Source organism: Desmodus rotundus, chromosome 5 (genome assembly GCF_022682495.2).
Source record: "Desmodus rotundus isolate HL8 chromosome 5, HLdesRot8A.1, whole genome shotgun sequence".
In the NCBI taxonomy this organism is placed as follows: Eukaryota; Metazoa; Chordata; class Mammalia; order Chiroptera; family Phyllostomidae; genus Desmodus; species Desmodus rotundus.
In genome coordinates this window covers 12,599,118-12,620,488 of record NC_071391.1, presented here as the reverse complement: position 1 = coordinate 12,620,488, position 21,371 = coordinate 12,599,118, and the positions used below count along the sequence as shown (strand labels likewise).

Below are 21,371 nucleotides of genomic sequence, written 5' to 3'. Positions count from 1 at the left end.
TGCCAAAATGTATAAGCAATGCAGAAGACTATCTAAATACAAATGAACTGTAATTCTAGGAAAAACCAAAACAAAACGAAACAAAGTCCTAAAAGTCCTAACAGCCAACTGCGACACACAGCAGACAAGGATTCTGCGGGACCCACTGACTGTCTGAAGGAGCTCTCTGCGCGCCAGTTCCCTTACCTTCTTCAGCAGGCACACCATGTTCGTGTGTGGATTCAAGTGCAGGGCGAGCGGATGAGAGAGGGCCACGTGGTACTGAACACAGCAGTCGTAGAACTTGCACCAGAATTCCTGCTGTAAATTTCGAAACTGCTCCTGAGAAAACTCGTACTCTGTCACGCTTCCTTGGAGCTGGTAAAGAAAAGAAAGGAAACTCTTGATACCATTCAGGAGCTTCTCCCCCTAAAACATGACTATCTGACGTTATTTTCCTAAGCTATAGCTAACTGGATATTCTCTACGGCTTACACGCCACTGACTACACAAATATATAATTCTCCAGGTAAAAGCTTCAAACGTCTTTACTTCCGGTAACAAGGTTCAGTGAACAATCTGAACAGTTCCGCAGTACCAGTCTGCCCATCCACATCAAAATGGAAGAATATATTTATTCTTTCTTTACCCAAGCCTCACCTCACTTTCAACAGCTAAAGTAACTTCTTTCTTTAGTTCACTCCAGGAAAGATCTAAATTCCTCTTGGTTCCTTGACCGAAAATCTAAAATTAAGAGACATGTGAGAGGAGATGAAATATGAGAGGATTATATAATACCTAAAATTGAATGAAAAATACTTTAGCTTAGACGGCACTGGGGCAACATATGATATCAAAAAGAGACCAGACGCGCCTGGAATACACATTCTGCAAGTAATTTCTGTAACTGAAATCAGAGCATGTTTGAAGTAGTTTAGAACAGAATAAACTGCAGAAACCCCTGAATCTGAAAGAGTCACCGCAGGGCACATTTGGATTATTACAGAAAGCAGAACGGCGACTGCTCCGCTGGAAGGAAGACGCGTGACGGAGCTGAACACACACATCCTGAGGCCGGCCCACGGCTAAACTACAGGAGCGAAGGGGTGGTGGCTGCCTCACTACTGGGATGCAAGAGATATCACGGGAAATACCATCCTACGTTTGATCGTTGTTTACAAGGACAAAGTGCTGAAGAGATGCAAGGGGAAAAAGGGATCACGTCATTCTGAAGTTTTATCTGAAAACAGAAAACATGCAGTAGCCAGATATCCAACGATGTGCCCAGAAGGGAAGTCAAGGGTCTGGAAACTATACCACGTGAGAGAAAGTTAAAGAACATGGAAAGATTCTTAAAATAACTGAGGGCTGCTTTACAGGAGAGAAACAAGTTCTCTGACATTCCAAAAGAAAGAAGCCACCAAAAGGATGGGGGTTGAGTCTGATCTGACACTGGGAAGAACTTTTAAATGCCACTGTTTGGGAGCTACAACTCACACAGCGCCAGTGAGAAACCTGTCGCCAGGGAGGCAGAGGCAACCAAAAGCAGAGGGCTGTCCTTCAGAGGAGCCTCACTGCTGCCCCAAGTGGGCGGCCAGAGCAGGAGATTCCAGGGACCTTTCCATTCCATGAGCCATGTTCTATTTTCAGTTCACCAAGTGTGGCAATTTAAGGAAGCACAAGTGACTTTGAAGTAGAGAATCCTATTGTAAAATTTGAAGCATCTCTTAAACCATGTGATTTTGAAGCGTCGATTATGTGATTTTTGAAGCTTAGATTTAGATTTATTTTTTTTAAATTTTATTTATTTTTAGACAGAGGGGAAGGGAGGGAGAAATGTGTGAGATACAATTGGTGCCTCTCGCACGCCCCTAAGCGGGGACCTGGGTCGCAACCCAGGCATGTGTCTTTACCAGGAATCAAACAGGTGACCCCTCAGTTTGCTGGCATTCAGTCCACTGAGCCACACCCGCCAGGGCATTAGATTTAGGTTTTAGATTGAACCTGAACCAAGTCGGATCTTCACTGTACTACCAAAAGGGTAAGAGAATACCACCAAAACTAACCAGGAAAATATTTTAGATTTCTTTTAAGTATAGAGATTATATGTAGTGTAGTAATGTATCTTTTGTAACAGGGTAGGCACAAACTTCTCTTTGTGCTACTGGCACGCTTAATTCGTCACTGGGAAAGTGCCCTGTCCCACCTCCCAGCTGGGAGTCTCACTTCGTGGGAAGACCAGTTATAAAAATTACAGCAGCGTTTATAAACACCCTTATAAAAAGTACTTATAAAAAACAGTACGATACAATTGCAAAAACACAACAAAAATGGATAGCAATAATTTACTGTATAATAAGTAGTAATAAAATAAAGGGCTGGTCTTAAACAAACATGAAGTATTTTCTCACTGACCTGTAAAGCTTTGCACAAAGCTGCATTTATGAACTGTCCTGGTGTAAACAGACTCTGCAAATACATCTCCTGTTAGAACATAAAAGAAAAATTAGTATCATTCCAAAAAAATAACAATTAGAGAAGTTTGAGGAAGAATTCAAGAGCGTTTGGTTTGCAACAAAGCTGGCTTTCTATTACACGTGCCCTTCTACACTGGGGCAACAGCAGGTAGCAGAGCAGTTCTCCATTCCCCCTGGAGAGTGAAGACCTCGGTGCCTGAGTCAGCTAGGTGTCCTGTCCTGAACAGGGCGTGCTCCTCACGCAGATCCACTGGGCTCCACCAGAAAACACACCTTGTCAAACGCCCCACTTAAGTGGGAGAGGCGAACCTAATTTATTGGTGATGTACGAGTATACTAGTAAGAACAACTACACTAACCAGAACAATTAGACTGGTTTCTACATCATCCACAAAGTACTCATTTTATGGCTCACATATTAAAGAAAAGGAACCAAGAATAGTGTTATATGTGAAAAACAAAAAATTGCAATAAGCTCTCACAAGTGGAGAAATGAAGAAAATAAACTGGAAAACCTCACACTGCCTAATTATTTTGACCAAATTTCATAAACGAGATCTGTCAGTGAGGAGTAAACCTGACTGACCTTCTTTCAAGTTCCTTACTTCTGAGCTTCTGGAGGACAATAAAATGACCAAAGTGAAGGAGAAAAACAAGGATTTTAATAATCAGCATATGATTTTGGTGTTTAGACAAAAGTCAAGTGTAATAACCTCTTGGGATTAAAAACATGGCAACAGATGTTCAAAGTGGGTTTCCACGCCTACAAACAGTCACCATAATTTTTAAATCTCATTTTAATATTAAGGCATCAACTGAAAGCTTTTTCTACCACATATCCCGAGGGTGTCCCTGGAAAAGAGGGAGACTGGCCTGTTTTGCTCTCCAATGCATTACCTTTTAAAGCTATTACACCACTGCCGGCATCTGTCTTACGTCTACTTTATGTGCAGGTACCACAGTGGTTAGTACAGAGGACACCTAGGTTTGTGCCTGGACAGAATCCATCTCCCCTTCCTTCACTAACAAATCCCTTATCTTCCTCTGGGAACCATTCCTCCACTGTCTACACTCAACTTACTTCACAACCTCCCCCCAGAGCAAGGCCCAGGTTGGATGTGTTTCTCAAGCCAAGCCAGTGTTCTATTCCTTCTGGTCAAAGTGACTGTGTCAGGAACACCACCCGACCCCAGCCAGGCAAGCCAGACCTGGGACAGAGGTGCTCTCTCCCCTGGGGGTGCTTCATTCACAGAACGCACAGGCTCTGCCGGAGAACAAATCCAACAAGGAGGAAAGCAGGATAGAGACGAAGGAGACATCAACTGCTGCAGGCACCCTCCCAGCCAGGGGTGGGGCCAGCTAACTCAGCCTCTCAGCTGCACAAGCCAGTGCGGTCTAGTTTTAAACCTTAGTCAGTCTGAGGTGGGTTCTCTCGCCCGCAGCTGGAAGAGTTCTAATGCACCTGGCTCTTCTGAGACTGATGGTCAGGGGAAAACATCCCCTTACATAAGACTTCCGCATTGCTTACTCTGGGGTCTTGATCATCTCTGATAATGATCTGTTCCTCGGGCCGAGGCTGCATAAAAACTGGATTCCACTGACCTGCAACATTACTACAGAGAAAAACAGTCCATCAGTCTACAGAAAAATGATGAAGAGAAACAAAGTTTATGCTGTTGGCAGTATCTGGTATCTGGACAGGGAGGGCCCCATCACTGATCTCTGCAATGCCTACTTCATCAACTGTTAAAAAAAGTTTCAGCCCTGGCTGGGTAGTTCAGTTGGTTAGAGCATCGTCCCGATATGGCAAGGATGTAGGTTTGATCCCTGGTTAGGGCACATACAAGAATCAATGAATGAATGCATAAATTAGTGGACCAACAAATCCCTGTTTCTCTCTCTCTCTCAAATCAATAAATTAAAAAAAAAAAAAGGCCCTGACTGGTGTGGCTCAGCGGGCTGGGCACTGTCCCGCAAACCGAAGATCTGGTTTGACCCCAGTCAGGGCACAAGCCTGGACTGTGTGCCAGGTCCCCGGGTTGGGGGCATGTCAGAGGCAACTGGTCTTAAAAAACAACAATAATAAAAAACAAAAATCATTTCAGAAAGAAGAAACTTATTCTGATTTTAGATGTGCTCTAACCAGTTTTAACAGGCTTCCTGAAATTAAAACTCTAAACACAACTCTATAAATAGCAGCTAACTTACTCTGCATTTACTGCATGCTAGACATTAGGCTAGGTGCAGCTGCCGTGTAGCTTTGAAGGTGTCTTAACCCCATTTTGCAGATGGGGAAAGTGAGGCTTAGGGCATCTGACAGCTAGCAAGTTGCACAATCAGGATTCGAACTCTCATCTGACTCCAGTCTCTGCTTCTTCCCCACTTGGCTGGAATGCCATCTATCAGGACTCTCTCACACATTTCCTGAGATGTGGCTGCTCAGGGTCAATGGGGGGGCAACTGTTTCTAGAATTCTATTCTCGAATATAAGGTTATGAGGGACCCTTAAGTTCAATCAGTTCAGTTCCAGGGACATCAAGATGTGTTCAAGGGAATCCTACGTGTTTCAGGGGTTACATAAGTGTTTGACTCCAAATAAGTCTTTTAAAATATATTTTGTAACTATTAACATTCATAACTCATGATATACATTAAAGTATAAGATACCAAATGTATATTAGAAATTCTTAACATGTTGAATGGTGTTTTTAATTTTATACTCACAAAATACTGGTTTTGTTATATACTGGAGTTATGTTTGGAAAAAAAAGAGTTTCCTGTTTAAAAAAAGTTTGAGAAGTACTGTACTTGTGTAATCTTAGAACCCGAAGGGGCTTTAGTGGCTCCTAGAAGTTGTGGGTATCAGAAAATATCTTTGATTAGAAGCAAAACAACCCCCCTTCCAGATTAGAAGTATTTTGGGTATGTGCTATCTTTCCCAAGAGACATGGTATCTTCTTTATCTCATTCCAACACTGAAGAATCCTCATTTCATCTTAAAACCAAGGATAAGAAATAACACAAGTATAAAAGAAGGTTTTTCAGAAAATAGTTAACCGTAGGCAGACCCAGGGCTGAATCCTTTAAATGCAAATACTTGACTTTGGCACCACCTGAAAAGCGCTCGTTTGCTTAGTATGAAACTGCTTGGGGTGAGGTAGGATGACAAAGGTCAGTGTTACATACTGTTCAAAGTTGATGTACTTCACGACCGTTCGGTTCTCGGCATCGTGCCACAGGGCCCAGATATCCGTCGAGGTTAAAGCAAAGTCGATCAGTGTCTCCTAGGAGGAAATGGGGGCGGGAAAGAGGGGAGTTAGAATAAGAAAGGGCAGTAGTTTGTAATGACCTACATTTGTATCAGTGGGAGAGGCAGAATCATAAAAACAAAAGATAGCACCACATGAACTTGGTGAAACCCAAGCGACATTTTGTTTGCACACATCACGAGATACTGCAGTAGAGTCGAATCAGCCAACACTTCCTTCCTGCGTTTGCGCGGCAACACGCGAAGGACGAGCCAACCTACCTGAGAGGTGAACAGGGAGGAAATGTGATCCAGACTGTAGCGGTTATTCTCGGCGCTCACCAGTTGGAAAACGCAAAACTGTTAAAACACAAGTTGATAATTTATTACTTGAAATAATCAATGTGCTACTTTTCTAAATGAGTTATTAGCATTCAGAAACCTATTTTTTAAAAGGTATGGTCAAATACACATTTCCCATAACGTTCAAGTGTTAAGTACATCGACATTACTGTGCAGCTGACCCCCCAGACTCTTTCCGTCTTACAAAAGCGAAACTCTGCACTCACTGAACATCCCCCATTCCTTCCTCCCCGCAGTGCTCGGCAGCCGCCATCATGCTTCCTATCGCTCTGACTCTGACTCCTCAGCATCTTGGGTACCTGGAGTCCCAACAGGATTTGTCTCTTTGTGACTGGCTTATTTTACTTAGTTCACCATCCTGTAACATTTATCATAACCATTTTTTATGGCTAAATAGTATTTCATTTTACGCATACACCATATATTGTCTATCCGTTCATCTGTTGATGAATACTTGGGTTGCTTCCAACCTTTGGCTATTGTGAATAGTACCGCTATAAACATGGGTATACAAATATCCCCGAGACCCTACTTTACATTATTATTTTTTAAATTCTATTGAGTGTGCACCCAGAAGCGGAAATGCTGGATCATGGGGCAATCCTGTGACTGATGTTTTGAGGAGCCGCCACACTGTTTTCCATAGTGGCTGCAGCATTTTACGCTCCCATCAGCAATGAATAAGGGTTCCAATTTCTCCATTTCCTCACCAATACTTGTTATTTTTTTACTTTTTGATAGTAGCCATCCTAGTGGGTGTGAGGTGGTATCTCATTGTAGTCAGAAACCTATTTATAGTCTTCCAAAGTACCAGACAATTTAAAACATACACACAATACAAATCAACATTCGTCAGTTAATCTTTATTAAAAATAGAACCCTATAAAATAATTCATGTTTAGTATCTAACTCCACAGCCAAAACAAAGAATTTCAAACTCAAAATAGTATTTTTGATGGGTGTTTTAAATAATTTTTTGATAAAGAAAATTCACTGATAAGAGCGACAATAATTGTGTCCTTATAACATAAGCAATTGTCCAGAAAGAAGTACTAAAATAGTTTCAGTGAGTCCCTTTTGAAAAAGAATAGGAGTGCATGAAATATGAAAAACACATGTAGTGCTATTCACTCCTGCCTACAGCTGTATTTCACAAGCTGGATTGCAACTCATTAGGGGAACATGAACCAACTTAGCAGGTCGCAACCAGCATTAAAAAACAAAACAAAAAAGACAACAAAACAAACATAAAAAGTAACAGAGTTCATCAGTTCATCATCACTCACGGTAAAAGTAAATATTTGATGAAAATTTTTTTGTTACATGTCAATTGCGCATGTGTACAGTAGGCAGCTGCGCAAAATATTTCTAATTGTAGACTCCAGCTGGTCCAGTGCAATGTTGCATAAGCTACCTGTGGAAAAGGACTGGTTTATATTTTTTTTAAATTTCCAATCCGTTGCAGACCGATTACTTCTACAAAACATGGATGTTGTGGCAATGTCAAATCACTACAGGTTTCCCAGTGCTTTCTCTCACCCCTGTAACTTACCTTACCGCAACTAGTGACAAAGAATTCCTGGCCCAGGACCGTTCCACGGACCACACCATCTTACATGGAAATACAGATGGCATGCTCAGTACTTCAGCGAGCATCTGCTGGATTAATACATTTATTAAGAGTCTGATGCTCTACCGACTGAGCTAGCTGGGTGCCCTGGATTAATACACTTATTAACCAAATTAAAATCCAAAGGACCAAAAGAAAAACAAGGAACAAATGAAATGAATAGAAATGGATATAAACTATTACAGAGATTTTAAAAATAAAACTTCAACTTTACAGATTAGGGAGAAAAAAACCCTGCATAGAATAGTTTTTGTGAAGAAAAAAAAAAAGACGCAAACTTATTACAACCTGACTAGGCATACGTGTTATATGGCTGCCAAAAAGGCCTGCCTGATTTTAGGCTCCACTGATAGACCCCACAGTGCTCAAAACAGAGGAGGTTAAGAGCAGTGCCCAATTTGACCCTGCTCCTAGAATGGCACCTTCAACTCTGGATGTGGCTGTTAGAGGAGTGGTTCTCAACATGTGGTCCACAGAGGTTTCAGAGGTCTCTGAGACTGTCGCAGGGGGCCAGTGAGGTCAAAACTCTTTTCATTATAATACTATGACATTACATGCCCATTTCACTGTGTGGATATTTGTATGAATGACGCAAAAATGTAAAAGTATGTAAAACGATCGGTAAAATTACTGATGTCTTAACATGAATTAGGACAACAGCATCAAAGTGAACACCCTTTCATGATAAAAACTCTCAATGAATTAGGAATAGAGAGAAACTTCCCCCCCCGAGACATGGCATTTATGAAAAGGTCATAGCTACCATCATACGAAACGGTGGAACACTGAAAGCTTTCATCCTTAGATGGCGTGCAATAGCGTGCCGCCTGTATTTCCATCCAAGACACTGAGGATGTCAGTGCGTGCCACTTCCGTTCAACCACTTATGAACGCCTAGATCCCTCTTCATGACTCCACTTTTCCGCCCAGACTTCCAAATTTATTCTTTCTTCTTTGGTTTTGGTTAACTTTTCCTTAAATACTCCTTTAAGCTCTCTACTCCCTTTCACCCTGACTTGTCCTGCACGACCTTTCAATTCACACATTAGCACAAATGCTCATTCTCTGTGAAAACAACACACAAGACATCCAGGTCGACCTGAAGAACTGAAACAGACTCCAGTTCACACACACAGAATAACGTGCTACGTTTCATGTGTGCCCCACCTGTCCTCGTTTTGGTGCATGCATGTAAACCCCTAGGTACATTCCCATGGAAGGGGAATAAGCAAGTCGTAGCTTGTGTCCAGTCCCAGCGGTGAGCTGAAGGTCTTTTTTCACAGGCACGTACTCCAGCATGCTGGCCACCATCAGGCACATTTGGTCCTGCCGAAGAGAAGAGTTAGTGTTACCAAAGAACATTTAGGTTAGAAAACAAGTCCCCTCCCCTTTAAAAGATGCACATCCATTATATCTAGCACTCTGCCTAGTTTATGTGCTAAAGGACCTAGTGGTCTCTTTTTGAGGGCTAAGATGAAATTATCTCTTAGTCTGATACATAAAAGCATCCAGTGTTTTGTGAACCTTGGAAATTATTTTACTAACTGCACCTCAAAAGCATATCTGTTCCTTTAAAAAAAAATTTTTTTTTAAAGATTTTATTTATTTATTTTTAGAGAGAGGAAGGGAAGGAGAGAGAGGAAGAGAAACGTCAATATGCAAGAGAAACATCGATCAGGTGCCTCTCACATGCCCTCAACTGGAGACCTGGCTCATAAACCAGTCATGTGCTCTGACTGGGAATCGAACCAGTGACCTTTCATTTTGTAGGCTGGCACTCAAGCCACTGAGCCACACCAGCCAGGGCTGTTCCTCTTAAGTAAAGGATCTATTCTGCACTATTATTTTAACTTTTCTATAGGACTTATAATTTTCAAAATGCAGATGAAAACTTTGGGGATAAGTGTATGAAAAATGAAACTGCCTGAATTTGGACATGGCTTGTAATTTTTCAAACTAAGTATCTAAGAAGAGCAGCAAGACTTACTTCACGTCTTTAACAATTCGCAATCCCTTTTTAACTTATTCTAGCTAGAAACGTAGCGGTTACCTTATACGACCACATGCGCAGCTTATGATCCTGGCACAGAGCGAAGATGAACGCATCGTTCTCGACACAATGAACAGCGAGACTGAGGGGACGGTCTGAAGGCCCCTGATCTCCTCTAAAAACATAAGGCCAAGTTTTACTATTGAAAATCATCTGGTCATTATAATTTGAAAATTAAGAGATAATGTACACTGTTAATTAACAGGAGCACGAGTTTGCATGTTGGTATAATCCTTTTCTATTTGATTTATAACCAATTATTATGATCAATTTTAAACAGCTTTACATAACAATGGAATGCTGTTCTAACCATCAAAAACTCCCTACTTCTCATGTTATTCAAAATTGGGTTTGGTAAGTCAGGGCGGAAGTGGATACTGAGAGGACATACACAGGAAGCCAGTTTCTGTGGTCAAGGTGTCCCATCCCAGAGGACGTGGGCTCTGAATGTGGTTCTGCTCAGACCGAATGTGAGGCTGGGCAGACTCTTCTGCTTTCCAGTATGATTTTTATCTACTTTGGAGTAAGAAATGCAGCAGGCCGGCCAGCACAAAAAGGTTAAATTCTTAGGCCCTTTGATTTCCCTGGCAGATAGCACTCACCTGATAGCTGTTGGCATCCAGCCTACAAGCAATCGCTGCATCACAGAACTCTGCTTCAGTTCCACAACTGACACCATCCCTACAAGATTGAAAACAGACCAGTGATTCAACCGCGCCACCTCCTGATGGTACTTCATGACACTCAAAGGTGAGGATACGACCATGAACCAGGTCTTTATCACAGGTGACAGGCTTACACATTTCTGTCTAGGGAATTCTTGTTTTTAAGATTTTATTTTTTGAGACGGGGGAGAGAGGGAGGGAGAGAAACATCGACGTGCGAGAGAAACGTTGATCAGTTGCCTCTCACACGCCCCCCCGGCTGGGGACCTGGCCCATAACCCAAGCATGTACCCTGACCAGAAATCAAACCAGTGGCCTTTTGGTTCACAGGCCAGTGCTCTTCCCACTGAGCCTCACCAGCCAGGCCTAGGCAATTGCTAGGACATGCCTTTCCACATACACAACATCTAAAACCTTTTGAAGCACTACTAGATCAATAAAGAGGGCATTCTTACATTCCTAGGGAAAATTTTTGCCATTTATAAATAGTACCTCCTATTGCTCAGAAGAAATACTTCCTTCTTTCCAAATCATCACTGTGTACCTTTCATGTGTGGGGCAGTGCCAAGTGTCAGAGATGGAGTGGTAAACATAATTAAAAAACTCCTGCCCCCATGGAACTCACATGCCACTGGCAGGTGGGAGAAGCCAGGGAGTTAACAAATTGAGTAGTAACAAGAGAAAAACAAAATGTGGAAAGGATACAGGGAATGCTAGGGTGAGATGTGTGTGCAACTTTGGAAAGTGTGGTCAGGGAAGGTGTCACCGAGGGGGACACTGAGCAAAAGACCTACAGGAGCGGAGGGAAGGAGCCGCACTGGCAGCTGGGGAGACTGCCCCAGACAAAAAGCCTGGAAATGTGCGCCTGGCACATTCCAGGGACTAGAAGGCACGTGGCTGGTGTCAAGAAGGCGAGGGGGAAATGAGAAGTAAGGTGAGGCCACAGGGGTCGCTGCACACCAATGTAAGGGCTTTGGGCTTATTCTGAGAGAGATGAACAACACTCACTTATAGGCTCTGAGCAGATTAGTGACATGACTTAACTTAGATTCAAGTGCATGAGTCTGCCTGAGAATTCTCTCTAGAGAGTAAGGATAGGTCCGGGGAGATATTTAGGAGGCTAAAGCAGTAATTCAGGCAGGAGAGGGCAGTGACTTGGAGCAGGGCATCAGCAACCCAACTTCCTTGAGTCAATTATTTTGGTTACACGACCTCAACCTGAAGGCACACACATCCCTACTAGAGGCTTTAGAATAGGCTGTCTTACAGTTATCTTTTCCCACATCCCAATAAACTTTACAGTTCCTCACCCACTGTGTAAGATCTTCCTTTTGGAACAAAAACAGTACACCATTAGGGGCTCACCAGGTAAGTGACACTGGACAACCACTTCAGGGGCGGTAGGGGGGCAGTTCCTGGGTTGGATGTGGGTCTGGACTTCTAAGGTCTGTTTTAATGCCAGCCTTGTTTTAAGTCAAGTCCAGGCTCAACTCCCATTCTTACCAGGTATGTTGTAAGGAGGTAGTTTCAGAACAAAGATTCCCCCAGTAGCAGACGGTAGAGCAAACAGGGCCTCCCCTTCACTGCTAAGCCAGGCTGCCGAGGTGGTAGAATTAGGGGGGAGTCCAGGGACGGCTGGAATTAACTGATAGTTGCAAGGATCCCTGAAGTCAACTTTCCCAATGTCAGTGAATATTGACTGCATCTGACCTTCCACCGCCAGCTCCTGTGAAGTAATTGAAAAGACAAATCTGTTAAGTCAGAGTAAGGTGAATTTCACACAGCTCCTCTCAATTGCTACGAAAGCTTTTTTAAAGTAAAAAATTTTCGAGCTTAAAAAGAAAGCCATTCTTTTTAATAAAAACTACTTCTTGAACTTAAAATGTGTCCGATCATTTCAGATACTAATTATTGAAGTGTGCTTGGTGAGGGCTAACAAGGAGTCCAGCTTTCCCCCAGTTCCAAAGGATATTCCGCCAGCACTAAGTCTGGACAGCCAGGGGAACCTGGGGAGTAAAGGTCTTAACCGACTTACACTCCTGTACATCCGGGAAGGGTGAGGCAAAAGCAACCTGTGCACTGTCTGATTGGTTAATATCAAGACTGTCACATGAGTCTGAGTCTCACAGACATGGACCCCTCCGGGCAAGAGGCTGCAATTTTGGAACCTGAGGCGAACCGCATTATTCAACAGGTTTATGTCCAGTGACTCTTCCACGAGCTCCAGTGCATCTCCGGAGGTCTTCCTGTTAAAAAAAAAAAAAAAAAAAGACATTTGTTTTAGAAGTTTCTGCTTTTCTTTCCAACTGATTGTTGCACTGACATATATGAAAATAATTTATAGGTGAACTCTCCCAATTTGAAAATTTTGGACAAATTCAGACCAATGTTTATGTTCCAAAACACCAGATTATACAGATTTACAAAATAGCATAATATAAAATTCAAATTTTATTACACGACTCTGTTAAATGGTGGTGTTTCCAAACTCGACGGTCCATTTATTTAGAATATTCAAGGCAGTTAAACTCCACTATTAGGAAACTCATGCCCCCTGCCCATCACTTGAGGCGGCCTCAACCGCAGTGACCTTACTGCGTATGGGTATTTCTCCTGTTGCTTCTGTTACTTCTGCGGCGCAGAAGGGGTGCAGGGCAGGCTCTTCTTCAGGTGCCACTGTGCCATGTGGTGGCCCATCACCTCATCGCCCACATTACCCACGCCCTTCCCCCAAGAGCAGGTCTCCTTTCAGCAAGTAAAGGTCAATCCTGACCCTCCCAAGTATCTCCCTCCTGCCCCCATCTCTCCTTCTTCCAGAGCCTTCCATAAACATTCAAATCTGCTCTTCGTAGGCCTCTCCCCTTCCATCACCGATTCTGGCCGCCCCCGCCCCCCGGCCATGTTTTCTCCATTCCCCTCTATGGCCACACTTTCTCTATTTCCTCACTGGTCTTGTACTCTTCAACCTACTCTCTTCTTATCAAGGTCACCAGACCAACTCCAAAGGACTCCTCAGTCTTCTAACTTGACCTTTTCACAGCAGTCATTCACACACTTGACCGTGCTATCCTTAAACCCGTCTCTTCTACTGACTTCCATAGCACCCTCTCCTGGTTTTACTCCCACATCTCTGGGCATTTCCTCTCCTTCTCCTTGACCTGACCCCCACGTTAGTTCCCGAACCTTGACCCTGGGTCATCTTCTGTGCTTACAGTACACATTCTCCAAAGCACATCTTATCCACTCGCAAAGCGTTAAGCACCACTGGAGGTCTGATGATTCCCAGAGCTACTGCGTTCCTGGTAACTCATGCTGTGTCGTCAGCACGATCTTATGGACCCTCAGCCTCACCTCTGAATAACTGCTTCCTTCCTGCCTCCTGGCTAAAGTGGGGTTCTGGATCTTCCCGCAGGACAGCATGCTCCAGAGTCCTCTCTAACAGTGGTAGCTTTCTCAACCACACTCCTTGTAGTGGGGCCTCAGGGCAGGGCACAGATGTCCTGCTTGTTCCCCATTGCCACTCTAGGCCATTGTTCCCCTCTCCGTGCCCAAACCACTCAGCACTGAAGGTCATGCAGTCAGATGCCACCTGCTACCCTGTTCATGGCAGACCTCTCTCATTCGCTGACGACAGGCTCCTGAGTCATTCTCACTTCTCTTGCCATAATCCTGAATGATTTCAATACGCGTCTTGCTTTGTAATACCTCACTTTCTCAGCTTCTTCAATGCCTCTTCTCTAGTGGTTACCCTCGACTGCATACAAACATACTATTACCTTTCCCCTACACTGTTCCCCTGTCCCCCGTCCGATTTCTCTGCTTCCCTTACAGCAACGCTCCTTGAGAGAGTTGTTTCACACTCTCAATTCCTCTCCTCCCCTGCTCTCTTGGACCCACCCCACTGGGGCTTTTGCACCGCTATTGCTGCAGTTCCTACAAGTTCCTATAAGGCCACCAATGACTCCCATGGTGTAAGGTCAATTTTCATTTCTCTGACTTACATGCGATACTTCACAGTTTTTTCACTCTCCTCTTTCTTGAAATAGCTCCCTTAGCTTCTGGGGCACCACTCTGTTTTTGTTCAACTCTTACCTCACTAGCTACTCCTTCTCGGTCTCCTTCACTGGCTCCTCACCTTCCTAAATATTGGCGTGCCCCAGGGCTCAGTCCTCAGACTGCTTCTCTTCCCTCATCCACACAGTAGTTTTCAAGTGGGGGCTGTTTTTACCCAACTCGCCAAGGACGTACAGCAATATCCTGAGAGAGGTTTTCGCTTGTCACAACTAAGTGTGTGTATGGGTACATGCGTGTGCGCATGTGTACACCACCGGTATGTAGTGGGGAGAGGCCAGGGATGCTGCTCAACACTCTACAATGTAGAGATTTATCTGGCTCCAAATGCCAACAGTACAGAGGTTGAGAAACGCTGGTTTCTGTTCATTCTCTGGGCAATCTCATTCAGCACAGCGGTTTTAAATGCCATCAAATGCCAACAATTCCCAAATCTGTATCTTCAGCCCAAAGTCTCCACTGAACTCATGACCCCTGCCAACAGTTCCACTTGAACACCAAACAGGGATCTCAAACTAAACCCATCCAAAATAAAATTTCCAGACCCAGCAAACCTGAAAAACAAAGAAACAAAAACACATGCTTTACCTGCACTCTTTTCCAACTCAATGAATGGCACCTGTATAACTTCCAGTTGTTCAAGTCAGAAATTTGGAGATCACCCTTGACTCCCTCTTTCTGTATGCCCTACCCCTGTTCCAAGAGTAAATTCTAAAACTCACCTTCAAAGCATATCCGCAGTCAGAACTTCTCTCACTGCCACCAGGACCAGCCTGGCCTGAGTCCCCGTCATCTCTCGTCTGGACTGTGGCAACAGCCTCTTAATTGGTCTTCCTGCGATCACCCTCTCCCCACTACACTCTGCCCACAACCTACAGCCACAGCAGTCCTTTAAAAACACAATGTAGATCATGCTGCTCCTTCACGGAAAACCCTCAAATAGCTTCTTCCTGTGTCACTCCAAGGAAAAGTCAAAGCCCTAAAATAACGGACAAAGCCCTGATACGGCCCTCGGCGGCCTTTCTCATTACTCTACCCTTTGTCCACTCAGCTGCAGACACACGGCCTCCTGTCATTGTCTGAGCACAGCACACAAGCTCCTGTTTCAGATTCTCTGCACTTTTCTTAAAAATATTTAATTTATTTATTTTTACAGGGGAAGGGAGGGAGAAAGAGAGGGAGGGTAACATCAATGTGTGGTTGCCTCTCACACGCCCCCTACCGGGGACCTGGCCCACAACCCAGGCATGTGCCTTGACTGAGAATTGAACTGGCAACCCTTTGGTTTGCAGGCCCGTGCTCAGTCCACTGAGCTACACCAGCCAGGCGGTATGTGCACTTTTTTCTTGGGAAAGGATGTAGCATTACCAAAGAGCTGCTACACACATACCTTCCGTTTAGTACATCTAAATCAGGGGTGTCAAACTCATTTTCACCAGGGGCCACATCAGCCTCGAGGTTGCTTTCAAAGGGCTGAATGTAATTTTAGGAGTGTATAAATGTAACTACTCCTTTACAGTTAAGCTTGAGCCTTGTGTTTGCCACCTGTGATCTAAAAGAATTACTCATCTCTCAAACACCTGTGTTCTGGTTCTCAGTAAATGACAACTCCTCCACCCTATATCTGGTTAACTACACCTGAAATCAGGGAGTTGTCCTTGCTCCTTCCATTTCCCTTACCACTTCTGACCCAGACTCAATCTATCACCAAGTCCCAGTGCATCTGCCTTCTCACTGTATCTGGAATCTACCTGTTTCTCTTTTTATAGCCACTCCCACAATTGTGCCACCAGCATCTCTTACTTGGGCCACCAAAAAAAGCAACTTGTTCTTTTCTATTATACTCATCCAATCCAAATTCACTTTCCACAAAGTAGACCAATTTTTAGAAAATGCAATTTTGATCATGTTAGTAACCCTGCAAAACCTTTCAATGATTGCTCAATGTACCTAAGATAAAATCCAAAATCTTTAAAAAGGACCTGAGGGTCCTTCATAACCGGTCCTTCCTACTACTCCAATCTCAGAATCTCTCACATCACGTTCTCCTGTTGCACTGAAGCCACAGTTAGTTCCCCAAGAAAACCCACATGGGCTTTGCCTGTGGTGATCCCACTTCCTGAACTGCTCTGTCTCCAAACCCCCTGCCTGGCTAACAATTCATCCTTCAGATCTCAGGTTAAACGTGACTTCCTTAAAGGCCTTCCCAGCCCCACAAATAACATTTGATCCTCCCATTGGCCTCTCATAGTCCCTATAATGTCTTTTTCCTTTTTAAAAGCGTTCTGTGAAAGGCGAGTCCACATCTCACGCTGCAACATCTTGCATGATGAAAATGGTGGTGGTTTTGTTCATCACTTCATCCCTAGCACATCTAGCACAGTACCTGACATGAAAAAGCTCAAACATGTTTGTAGAACGAAGGAAGCTTTAAAGCATTATAAAAACACAATGCGCTTAGTTGAAAACTGGCCTTTAGGGCTCTATCCCCTAAACTACATTTCCTCTGCTTTAAGTGCAGTCCCGAGAGGGCACGTCTCTTAGAACTCTGGTCTCCCTAATTTTCCCCTGATTTACATATGATTAGAAAACAGTCTTTCTCTTTTCCTGTCGGTCACCGCTTTGGAAAATGACACTTAGCAAACAGCCACGAATATTCAGACGCCGGAACAACCCGACCTTCCAGGGGGCGTGGGCAAACACAGCACTTACCAATGAATGAACCTGTTTCTGGTGACGGATAACAACTTGCCACTTTCCACATAGTAGAAGCCGCCCGCGCTCTCACTGTATTTCACCGTTCCGGCCAAGACATTTGCAGTCTCTGCAAAAGGAGAGTGATCAGCCTGCACACATGGTTGTCTGGGGATGACAGGGACTGATGGTGCACAGAAAACAGAGGATGGTGGACTGACAACCCATACAAAGAGAAGGGGGAAAAGAGAAGGAAGAAGTAGGACACTAAGGAAACTCTGATCCCAGGTCTATGGCCATGTGGACTTAGGAGGATGAATTGGGGATCAGAGATTTAGGAACCCATGGGAAGAGCCTGAGCGGAAGAATAGGATGGCTCCCTCCTTGGCTGCTCCCGTACCAACGCCGCAAACTGCGAATTCCCGAAAGTGCCTTGGCCTTTCCCGCTCAGCACCGCTGAGCTCCACAAAGCTCCGTTCCAGTGCTCCCGCCGCCGCCATCTTCCCGCCGCTGCCGCGGAGACCGACGGGACACCCGCAGGAGCCGGCGGCAGTCGTCACTTCCGGGGGCTGGACGGGAGAAGGCGCGGGCAGGTGAAAGAGCCCCGGGAGGAGAAAGGCGGTTTTGACTCTGCATTGCCGAGCTCCCACCGAGTTGGCTGGAGATGAGGGCGGGCGGAGAGGAAAGCCGAGAGGCCGAGGAAGGGGGAGCCGATTCTGCCTGCGGAACTTTGGCGTGGCTTGTGGAGATGCCTCCGGGGGGGCGGTTCCCTTTTCCCGGCGGCCCCAGGGTAGGGGGGCGGGGGCGGGTTTGTTTCCTTTTTTAAAAAGCCGGCGCGGGCTGCGAGTCTGAACTCCCTGGAGGGCGAGGTCCTGGGGCCGGGCAGATTAACCTCCTCTTCCGGATTCCGAGTTTGCGGTCCCAGCTCCCTGCGTCTGGCTGTCGCTCTGTGAATCTCCACCTGGTCTCCTTTTTTTCACTCTTCCCCGACACTTGGGACGGGGACGAGGGAAAGTGAGGGGCAGAGGGTCCTTTTGTGTTGCAAATATTTTTTTTTTCAGGAGACTATTCTGTATAATAAGATATAATGGATTCAATAAAACATTGATGCTGAGCAACCTACTGAGATTACTTAAATTCTGCTCACATGTTTGTGTGCGTGAAAGGAATGTGCTTTTCTTTCCACCCGTGATCTGAAGGTTTGGAAGATACTGCGGCTTTATCCGTATCTAGGGCTGTGTAGATGCACAATATTGAGGAATATACTAATTTTGACGGAGAAAGGTTTTTTTTATCCGTGGTAGAAAATGTTTGTTAGCACTTCTATTACTACTTCTTGTTATTGCCAGTGACCACAACCCTTCTTTGCCTTTCTCTGTTTCATTCATCCTATTTTGACCACATTTTTCTCTCGGCAGCTCACTCCAGGACACCAACTCTAGCGATGCGATCCCTCCATTCTTCGTGCGATCCATTGTTCTACACCTTTTTGCTGTGCTTCACTTCCTTGATGTTTCCTTCTTGCTCTGCTTAAATTCTGTTAAATTAGTCCCGTGCCCAGCTCTGTTCAACATACTCTGGTAAAAACTACAACTGTGTGCCTTGGCTGGTGTGGCTCAGTGGATTGCTGGCCTGTGAACCAAAGGCTCATGGGTTCGATTCCCAGCCAGGGTTGTGGGTGTAAGCGTTGTGGGCCAGGACCCCAGTGGCCAGGTTCCCAGTGGGGGGCGCTGAGAGACAACCACACATTGATATTTCTCTTCCTCTTTCTCCTTCCCTTTCCCTCCCTGTCTGCAGAACATTCCCTGTACCATAATACTGGACTCTTCAATTGCTCTTTCCTCCTGGGTCCTCCTGGGCTCTAAACAGCACCTGGATTACCTCCTAAATTGCATTCTTTCTATATCCTCCCCACCTTCCCCCTTCTACTGCAAGGCCTGACGCAAAAGAGGCATTCAGATGAATGAGTAAGTGAATGAATGAATGAATAGTCCAGCAAGAATTGAGGCCCTGAGTGGCATGGGAAAAGTAAATTCGGAGGAATATTTAGGAGGTAAAGTCAGTAGGATCTGCTGTGTGAGCATGAAAACAAGAGAGAAGGCCAAGTCTAGGATGGTTCCTATGTTTTTTCTCTTGGCAACTGGGTAGATGCTGTTAACTGGGTGGGAACAGCAGAGGAGGGGCAGATCTGAAGAATGGGAGAAAGCTGGGTTGTATTTCCTTGCAGGAACGTTCAATACTGGTGGTAAAAGTTCTAATGTTGCTGAATGAAAAGCATTATTGAAAAGAACTACCACTTAAAATATTTTTCCTGAGTCAGGATTTCAAGCTCCTGAGATTCCACCCAGATGATACAGAATAATCTCCCCATCTTTAGATCCTTAAACTTAGTCACATTTGCAAAATTCCTATTGCTATATGTAAGGTAACATACTCATATGTTACCTTACATATAGCATATGGGATCATCCGGATCCCAGGGATCCGGACATGGACACCTTTCTTTTGGGAGGGGTTGCTTTTTCTACCCAACATATTTATGATTTGCTAAATATGCCACATTCTAATTTCATCCTCTAACTTCCTTATAAGGTAGTAGTATTCCTGTAAGGTAGATAACTTTTCTCAAACACTTGTTAAAAATATAATTTCCATCAGTTGTCAACCCAGAGTTCAACCTTACCATTTCCCACTAATAAGGACAACCAGATATGAAGTACCTCCTGGTGTGATACAAAGTGAAGAATACAGCATCACCTATAAGGCATTTTTAAAACTTTGATAAGATAATATTCACATACCATAAAATTCACCTCTGAAATGTACAAGTCAGTGATTTTTGTCTATTCACATAGTTGTGTGACCATCACCACAATCTAATTTGGGGATGTTTTTATCACCCCAAAAGAAATCCCATAGTCATTAGCTGCCACTGCCCATCCTCTTCCCCTCCCCAGCCAAAATTACTAATCTACTTTATATTTCCACAGATTTGCCTATTCTGGACCTTTCATATAAATGGAATCATACACATTTGTGACTGGCTTCTTTGACTTAGCATAATGTTTTCAAAGTTCATCCTTGGGGTAGATGAGTCAGTACGTCATTCCTTTTAGTGACTGACAATAGTCCACTGTGTGGATATGCAACATTGTACTTACCCGCTCATCAGTTGCTGAACATTTGGGCTGTTTTCACTTTTTGGCTATTGTGAATAATACTGCTATTAACATATGAAGTATTCTTACCAAAAATGTTTAATCCAGATTGTGGAGGCAGAATAATGGCCCCGCCCAAGATGTCTGCGTCCTAATCCCTGGAACCTGTGAATATGTCACTTACATGGCAGAAGGACTCTATACATTGAGTACGTTAGGATGTAGAGATGGGGAGAGGGTCCTGGATCATGCAGGTGGGCTCTGTCTAGTTACATAGTCCTTAAGAGGAGAGTGTTTGCCTGCTGAAGTCAGAAAGAGAGACATGTGAGGATAGAAGAAAGGTCAGAGATAGGTGACATTGCTGGCATTTAAGATGACGAAAGGGGCCACGAGCAAGGAATGTGGGCAGCCTGTAGCAGCTGGAAGGGGCACAGAAACAGGTTCTTCCCTAGAGCCTCCAGAAGGGAATGGAACCCTGCTAACACCTGGACTTAAGTCTGCTGATTTTCGCTCTTAGCTGAAGGGAGCTACCTTGCCTATGGCTATGCTGCTTGCATCCAGTCAGTGGTCAATAGGGAAAGTCTAAAGGTCCTGGCCCCTAGCCTTGATGTAGGATAACTCTGAAGGACCACCGTAGTCCCCACAGTGCTATGTGGGGTTGGGTGAGGCCTCTACTCCTTTTCTGCCCAATCCTGTCTCTTAGTCTTTCTGAGATGCAGTTCCTGAGGTCACTCTCCAATAAACCTCCTGCATGCAAATCTGTGCCTCAGAGTCTGTTTCCTAGGGAACCCAATGTGACACACACACACACACACACACACACACACACACACACACACGATACCTTGTCTAAGGGTGGGCAGTCAGCTGGGAACAGCAGGGAAAAAGAATTTGGAAAGGGAGAGAGGTTAGGGGAGGGTCTACTCTCAATTGCAAAATTGGTAAGGACATATTGGGAAAAACATTAGCTGGGCATTAAGAGACAGTTCCAAGTTCTAACTCTGTCTCAACTAATCTCACCACTTGGCAAGCCATTC

General features: G+C 44.4%; 1 protein-coding gene across 1 annotated transcript in view; it reads right to left on the bottom strand.

The window, feature by feature from the left end:
- The window catches only part of NUP160 (nucleoporin 160), a 40,518-nt gene extending 22,585 nt beyond the window's left edge, over positions 1–17,933 (bottom strand). The window contains exons 1-13 of the mRNA XM_024558649.4: positions 17,577–17,933; positions 17,195–17,306; positions 12,447–12,657; positions 11,915–12,137; positions 10,349–10,427; positions 9,747–9,861; positions 8,864–9,022; positions 5,986–6,063; positions 5,643–5,740; positions 3,985–4,069; positions 2,395–2,463; positions 640–723; positions 187–357 (exon numbers count right to left, since the gene is read on the bottom strand). Coding sequence (XP_024414417.3) covers positions 187–357; positions 640–723; positions 2,395–2,463; positions 3,985–4,069; positions 5,643–5,740; positions 5,986–6,063; positions 8,864–9,022; positions 9,747–9,861; positions 10,349–10,427; positions 11,915–12,137; positions 12,447–12,657; positions 17,195–17,306; positions 17,577–17,676 — 1,584 coding nt within the window. The 5' untranslated portion in view covers positions 17,677–17,933. The remainder of the gene's footprint in view (positions 1–186; positions 358–639; positions 724–2,394; positions 2,464–3,984; positions 4,070–5,642; positions 5,741–5,985; positions 6,064–8,863; positions 9,023–9,746; positions 9,862–10,348; positions 10,428–11,914; positions 12,138–12,446; positions 12,658–17,194; positions 17,307–17,576) is intronic.
- Between the last annotated feature and the right edge of the window lie 3,438 nt (positions 17,934–21,371).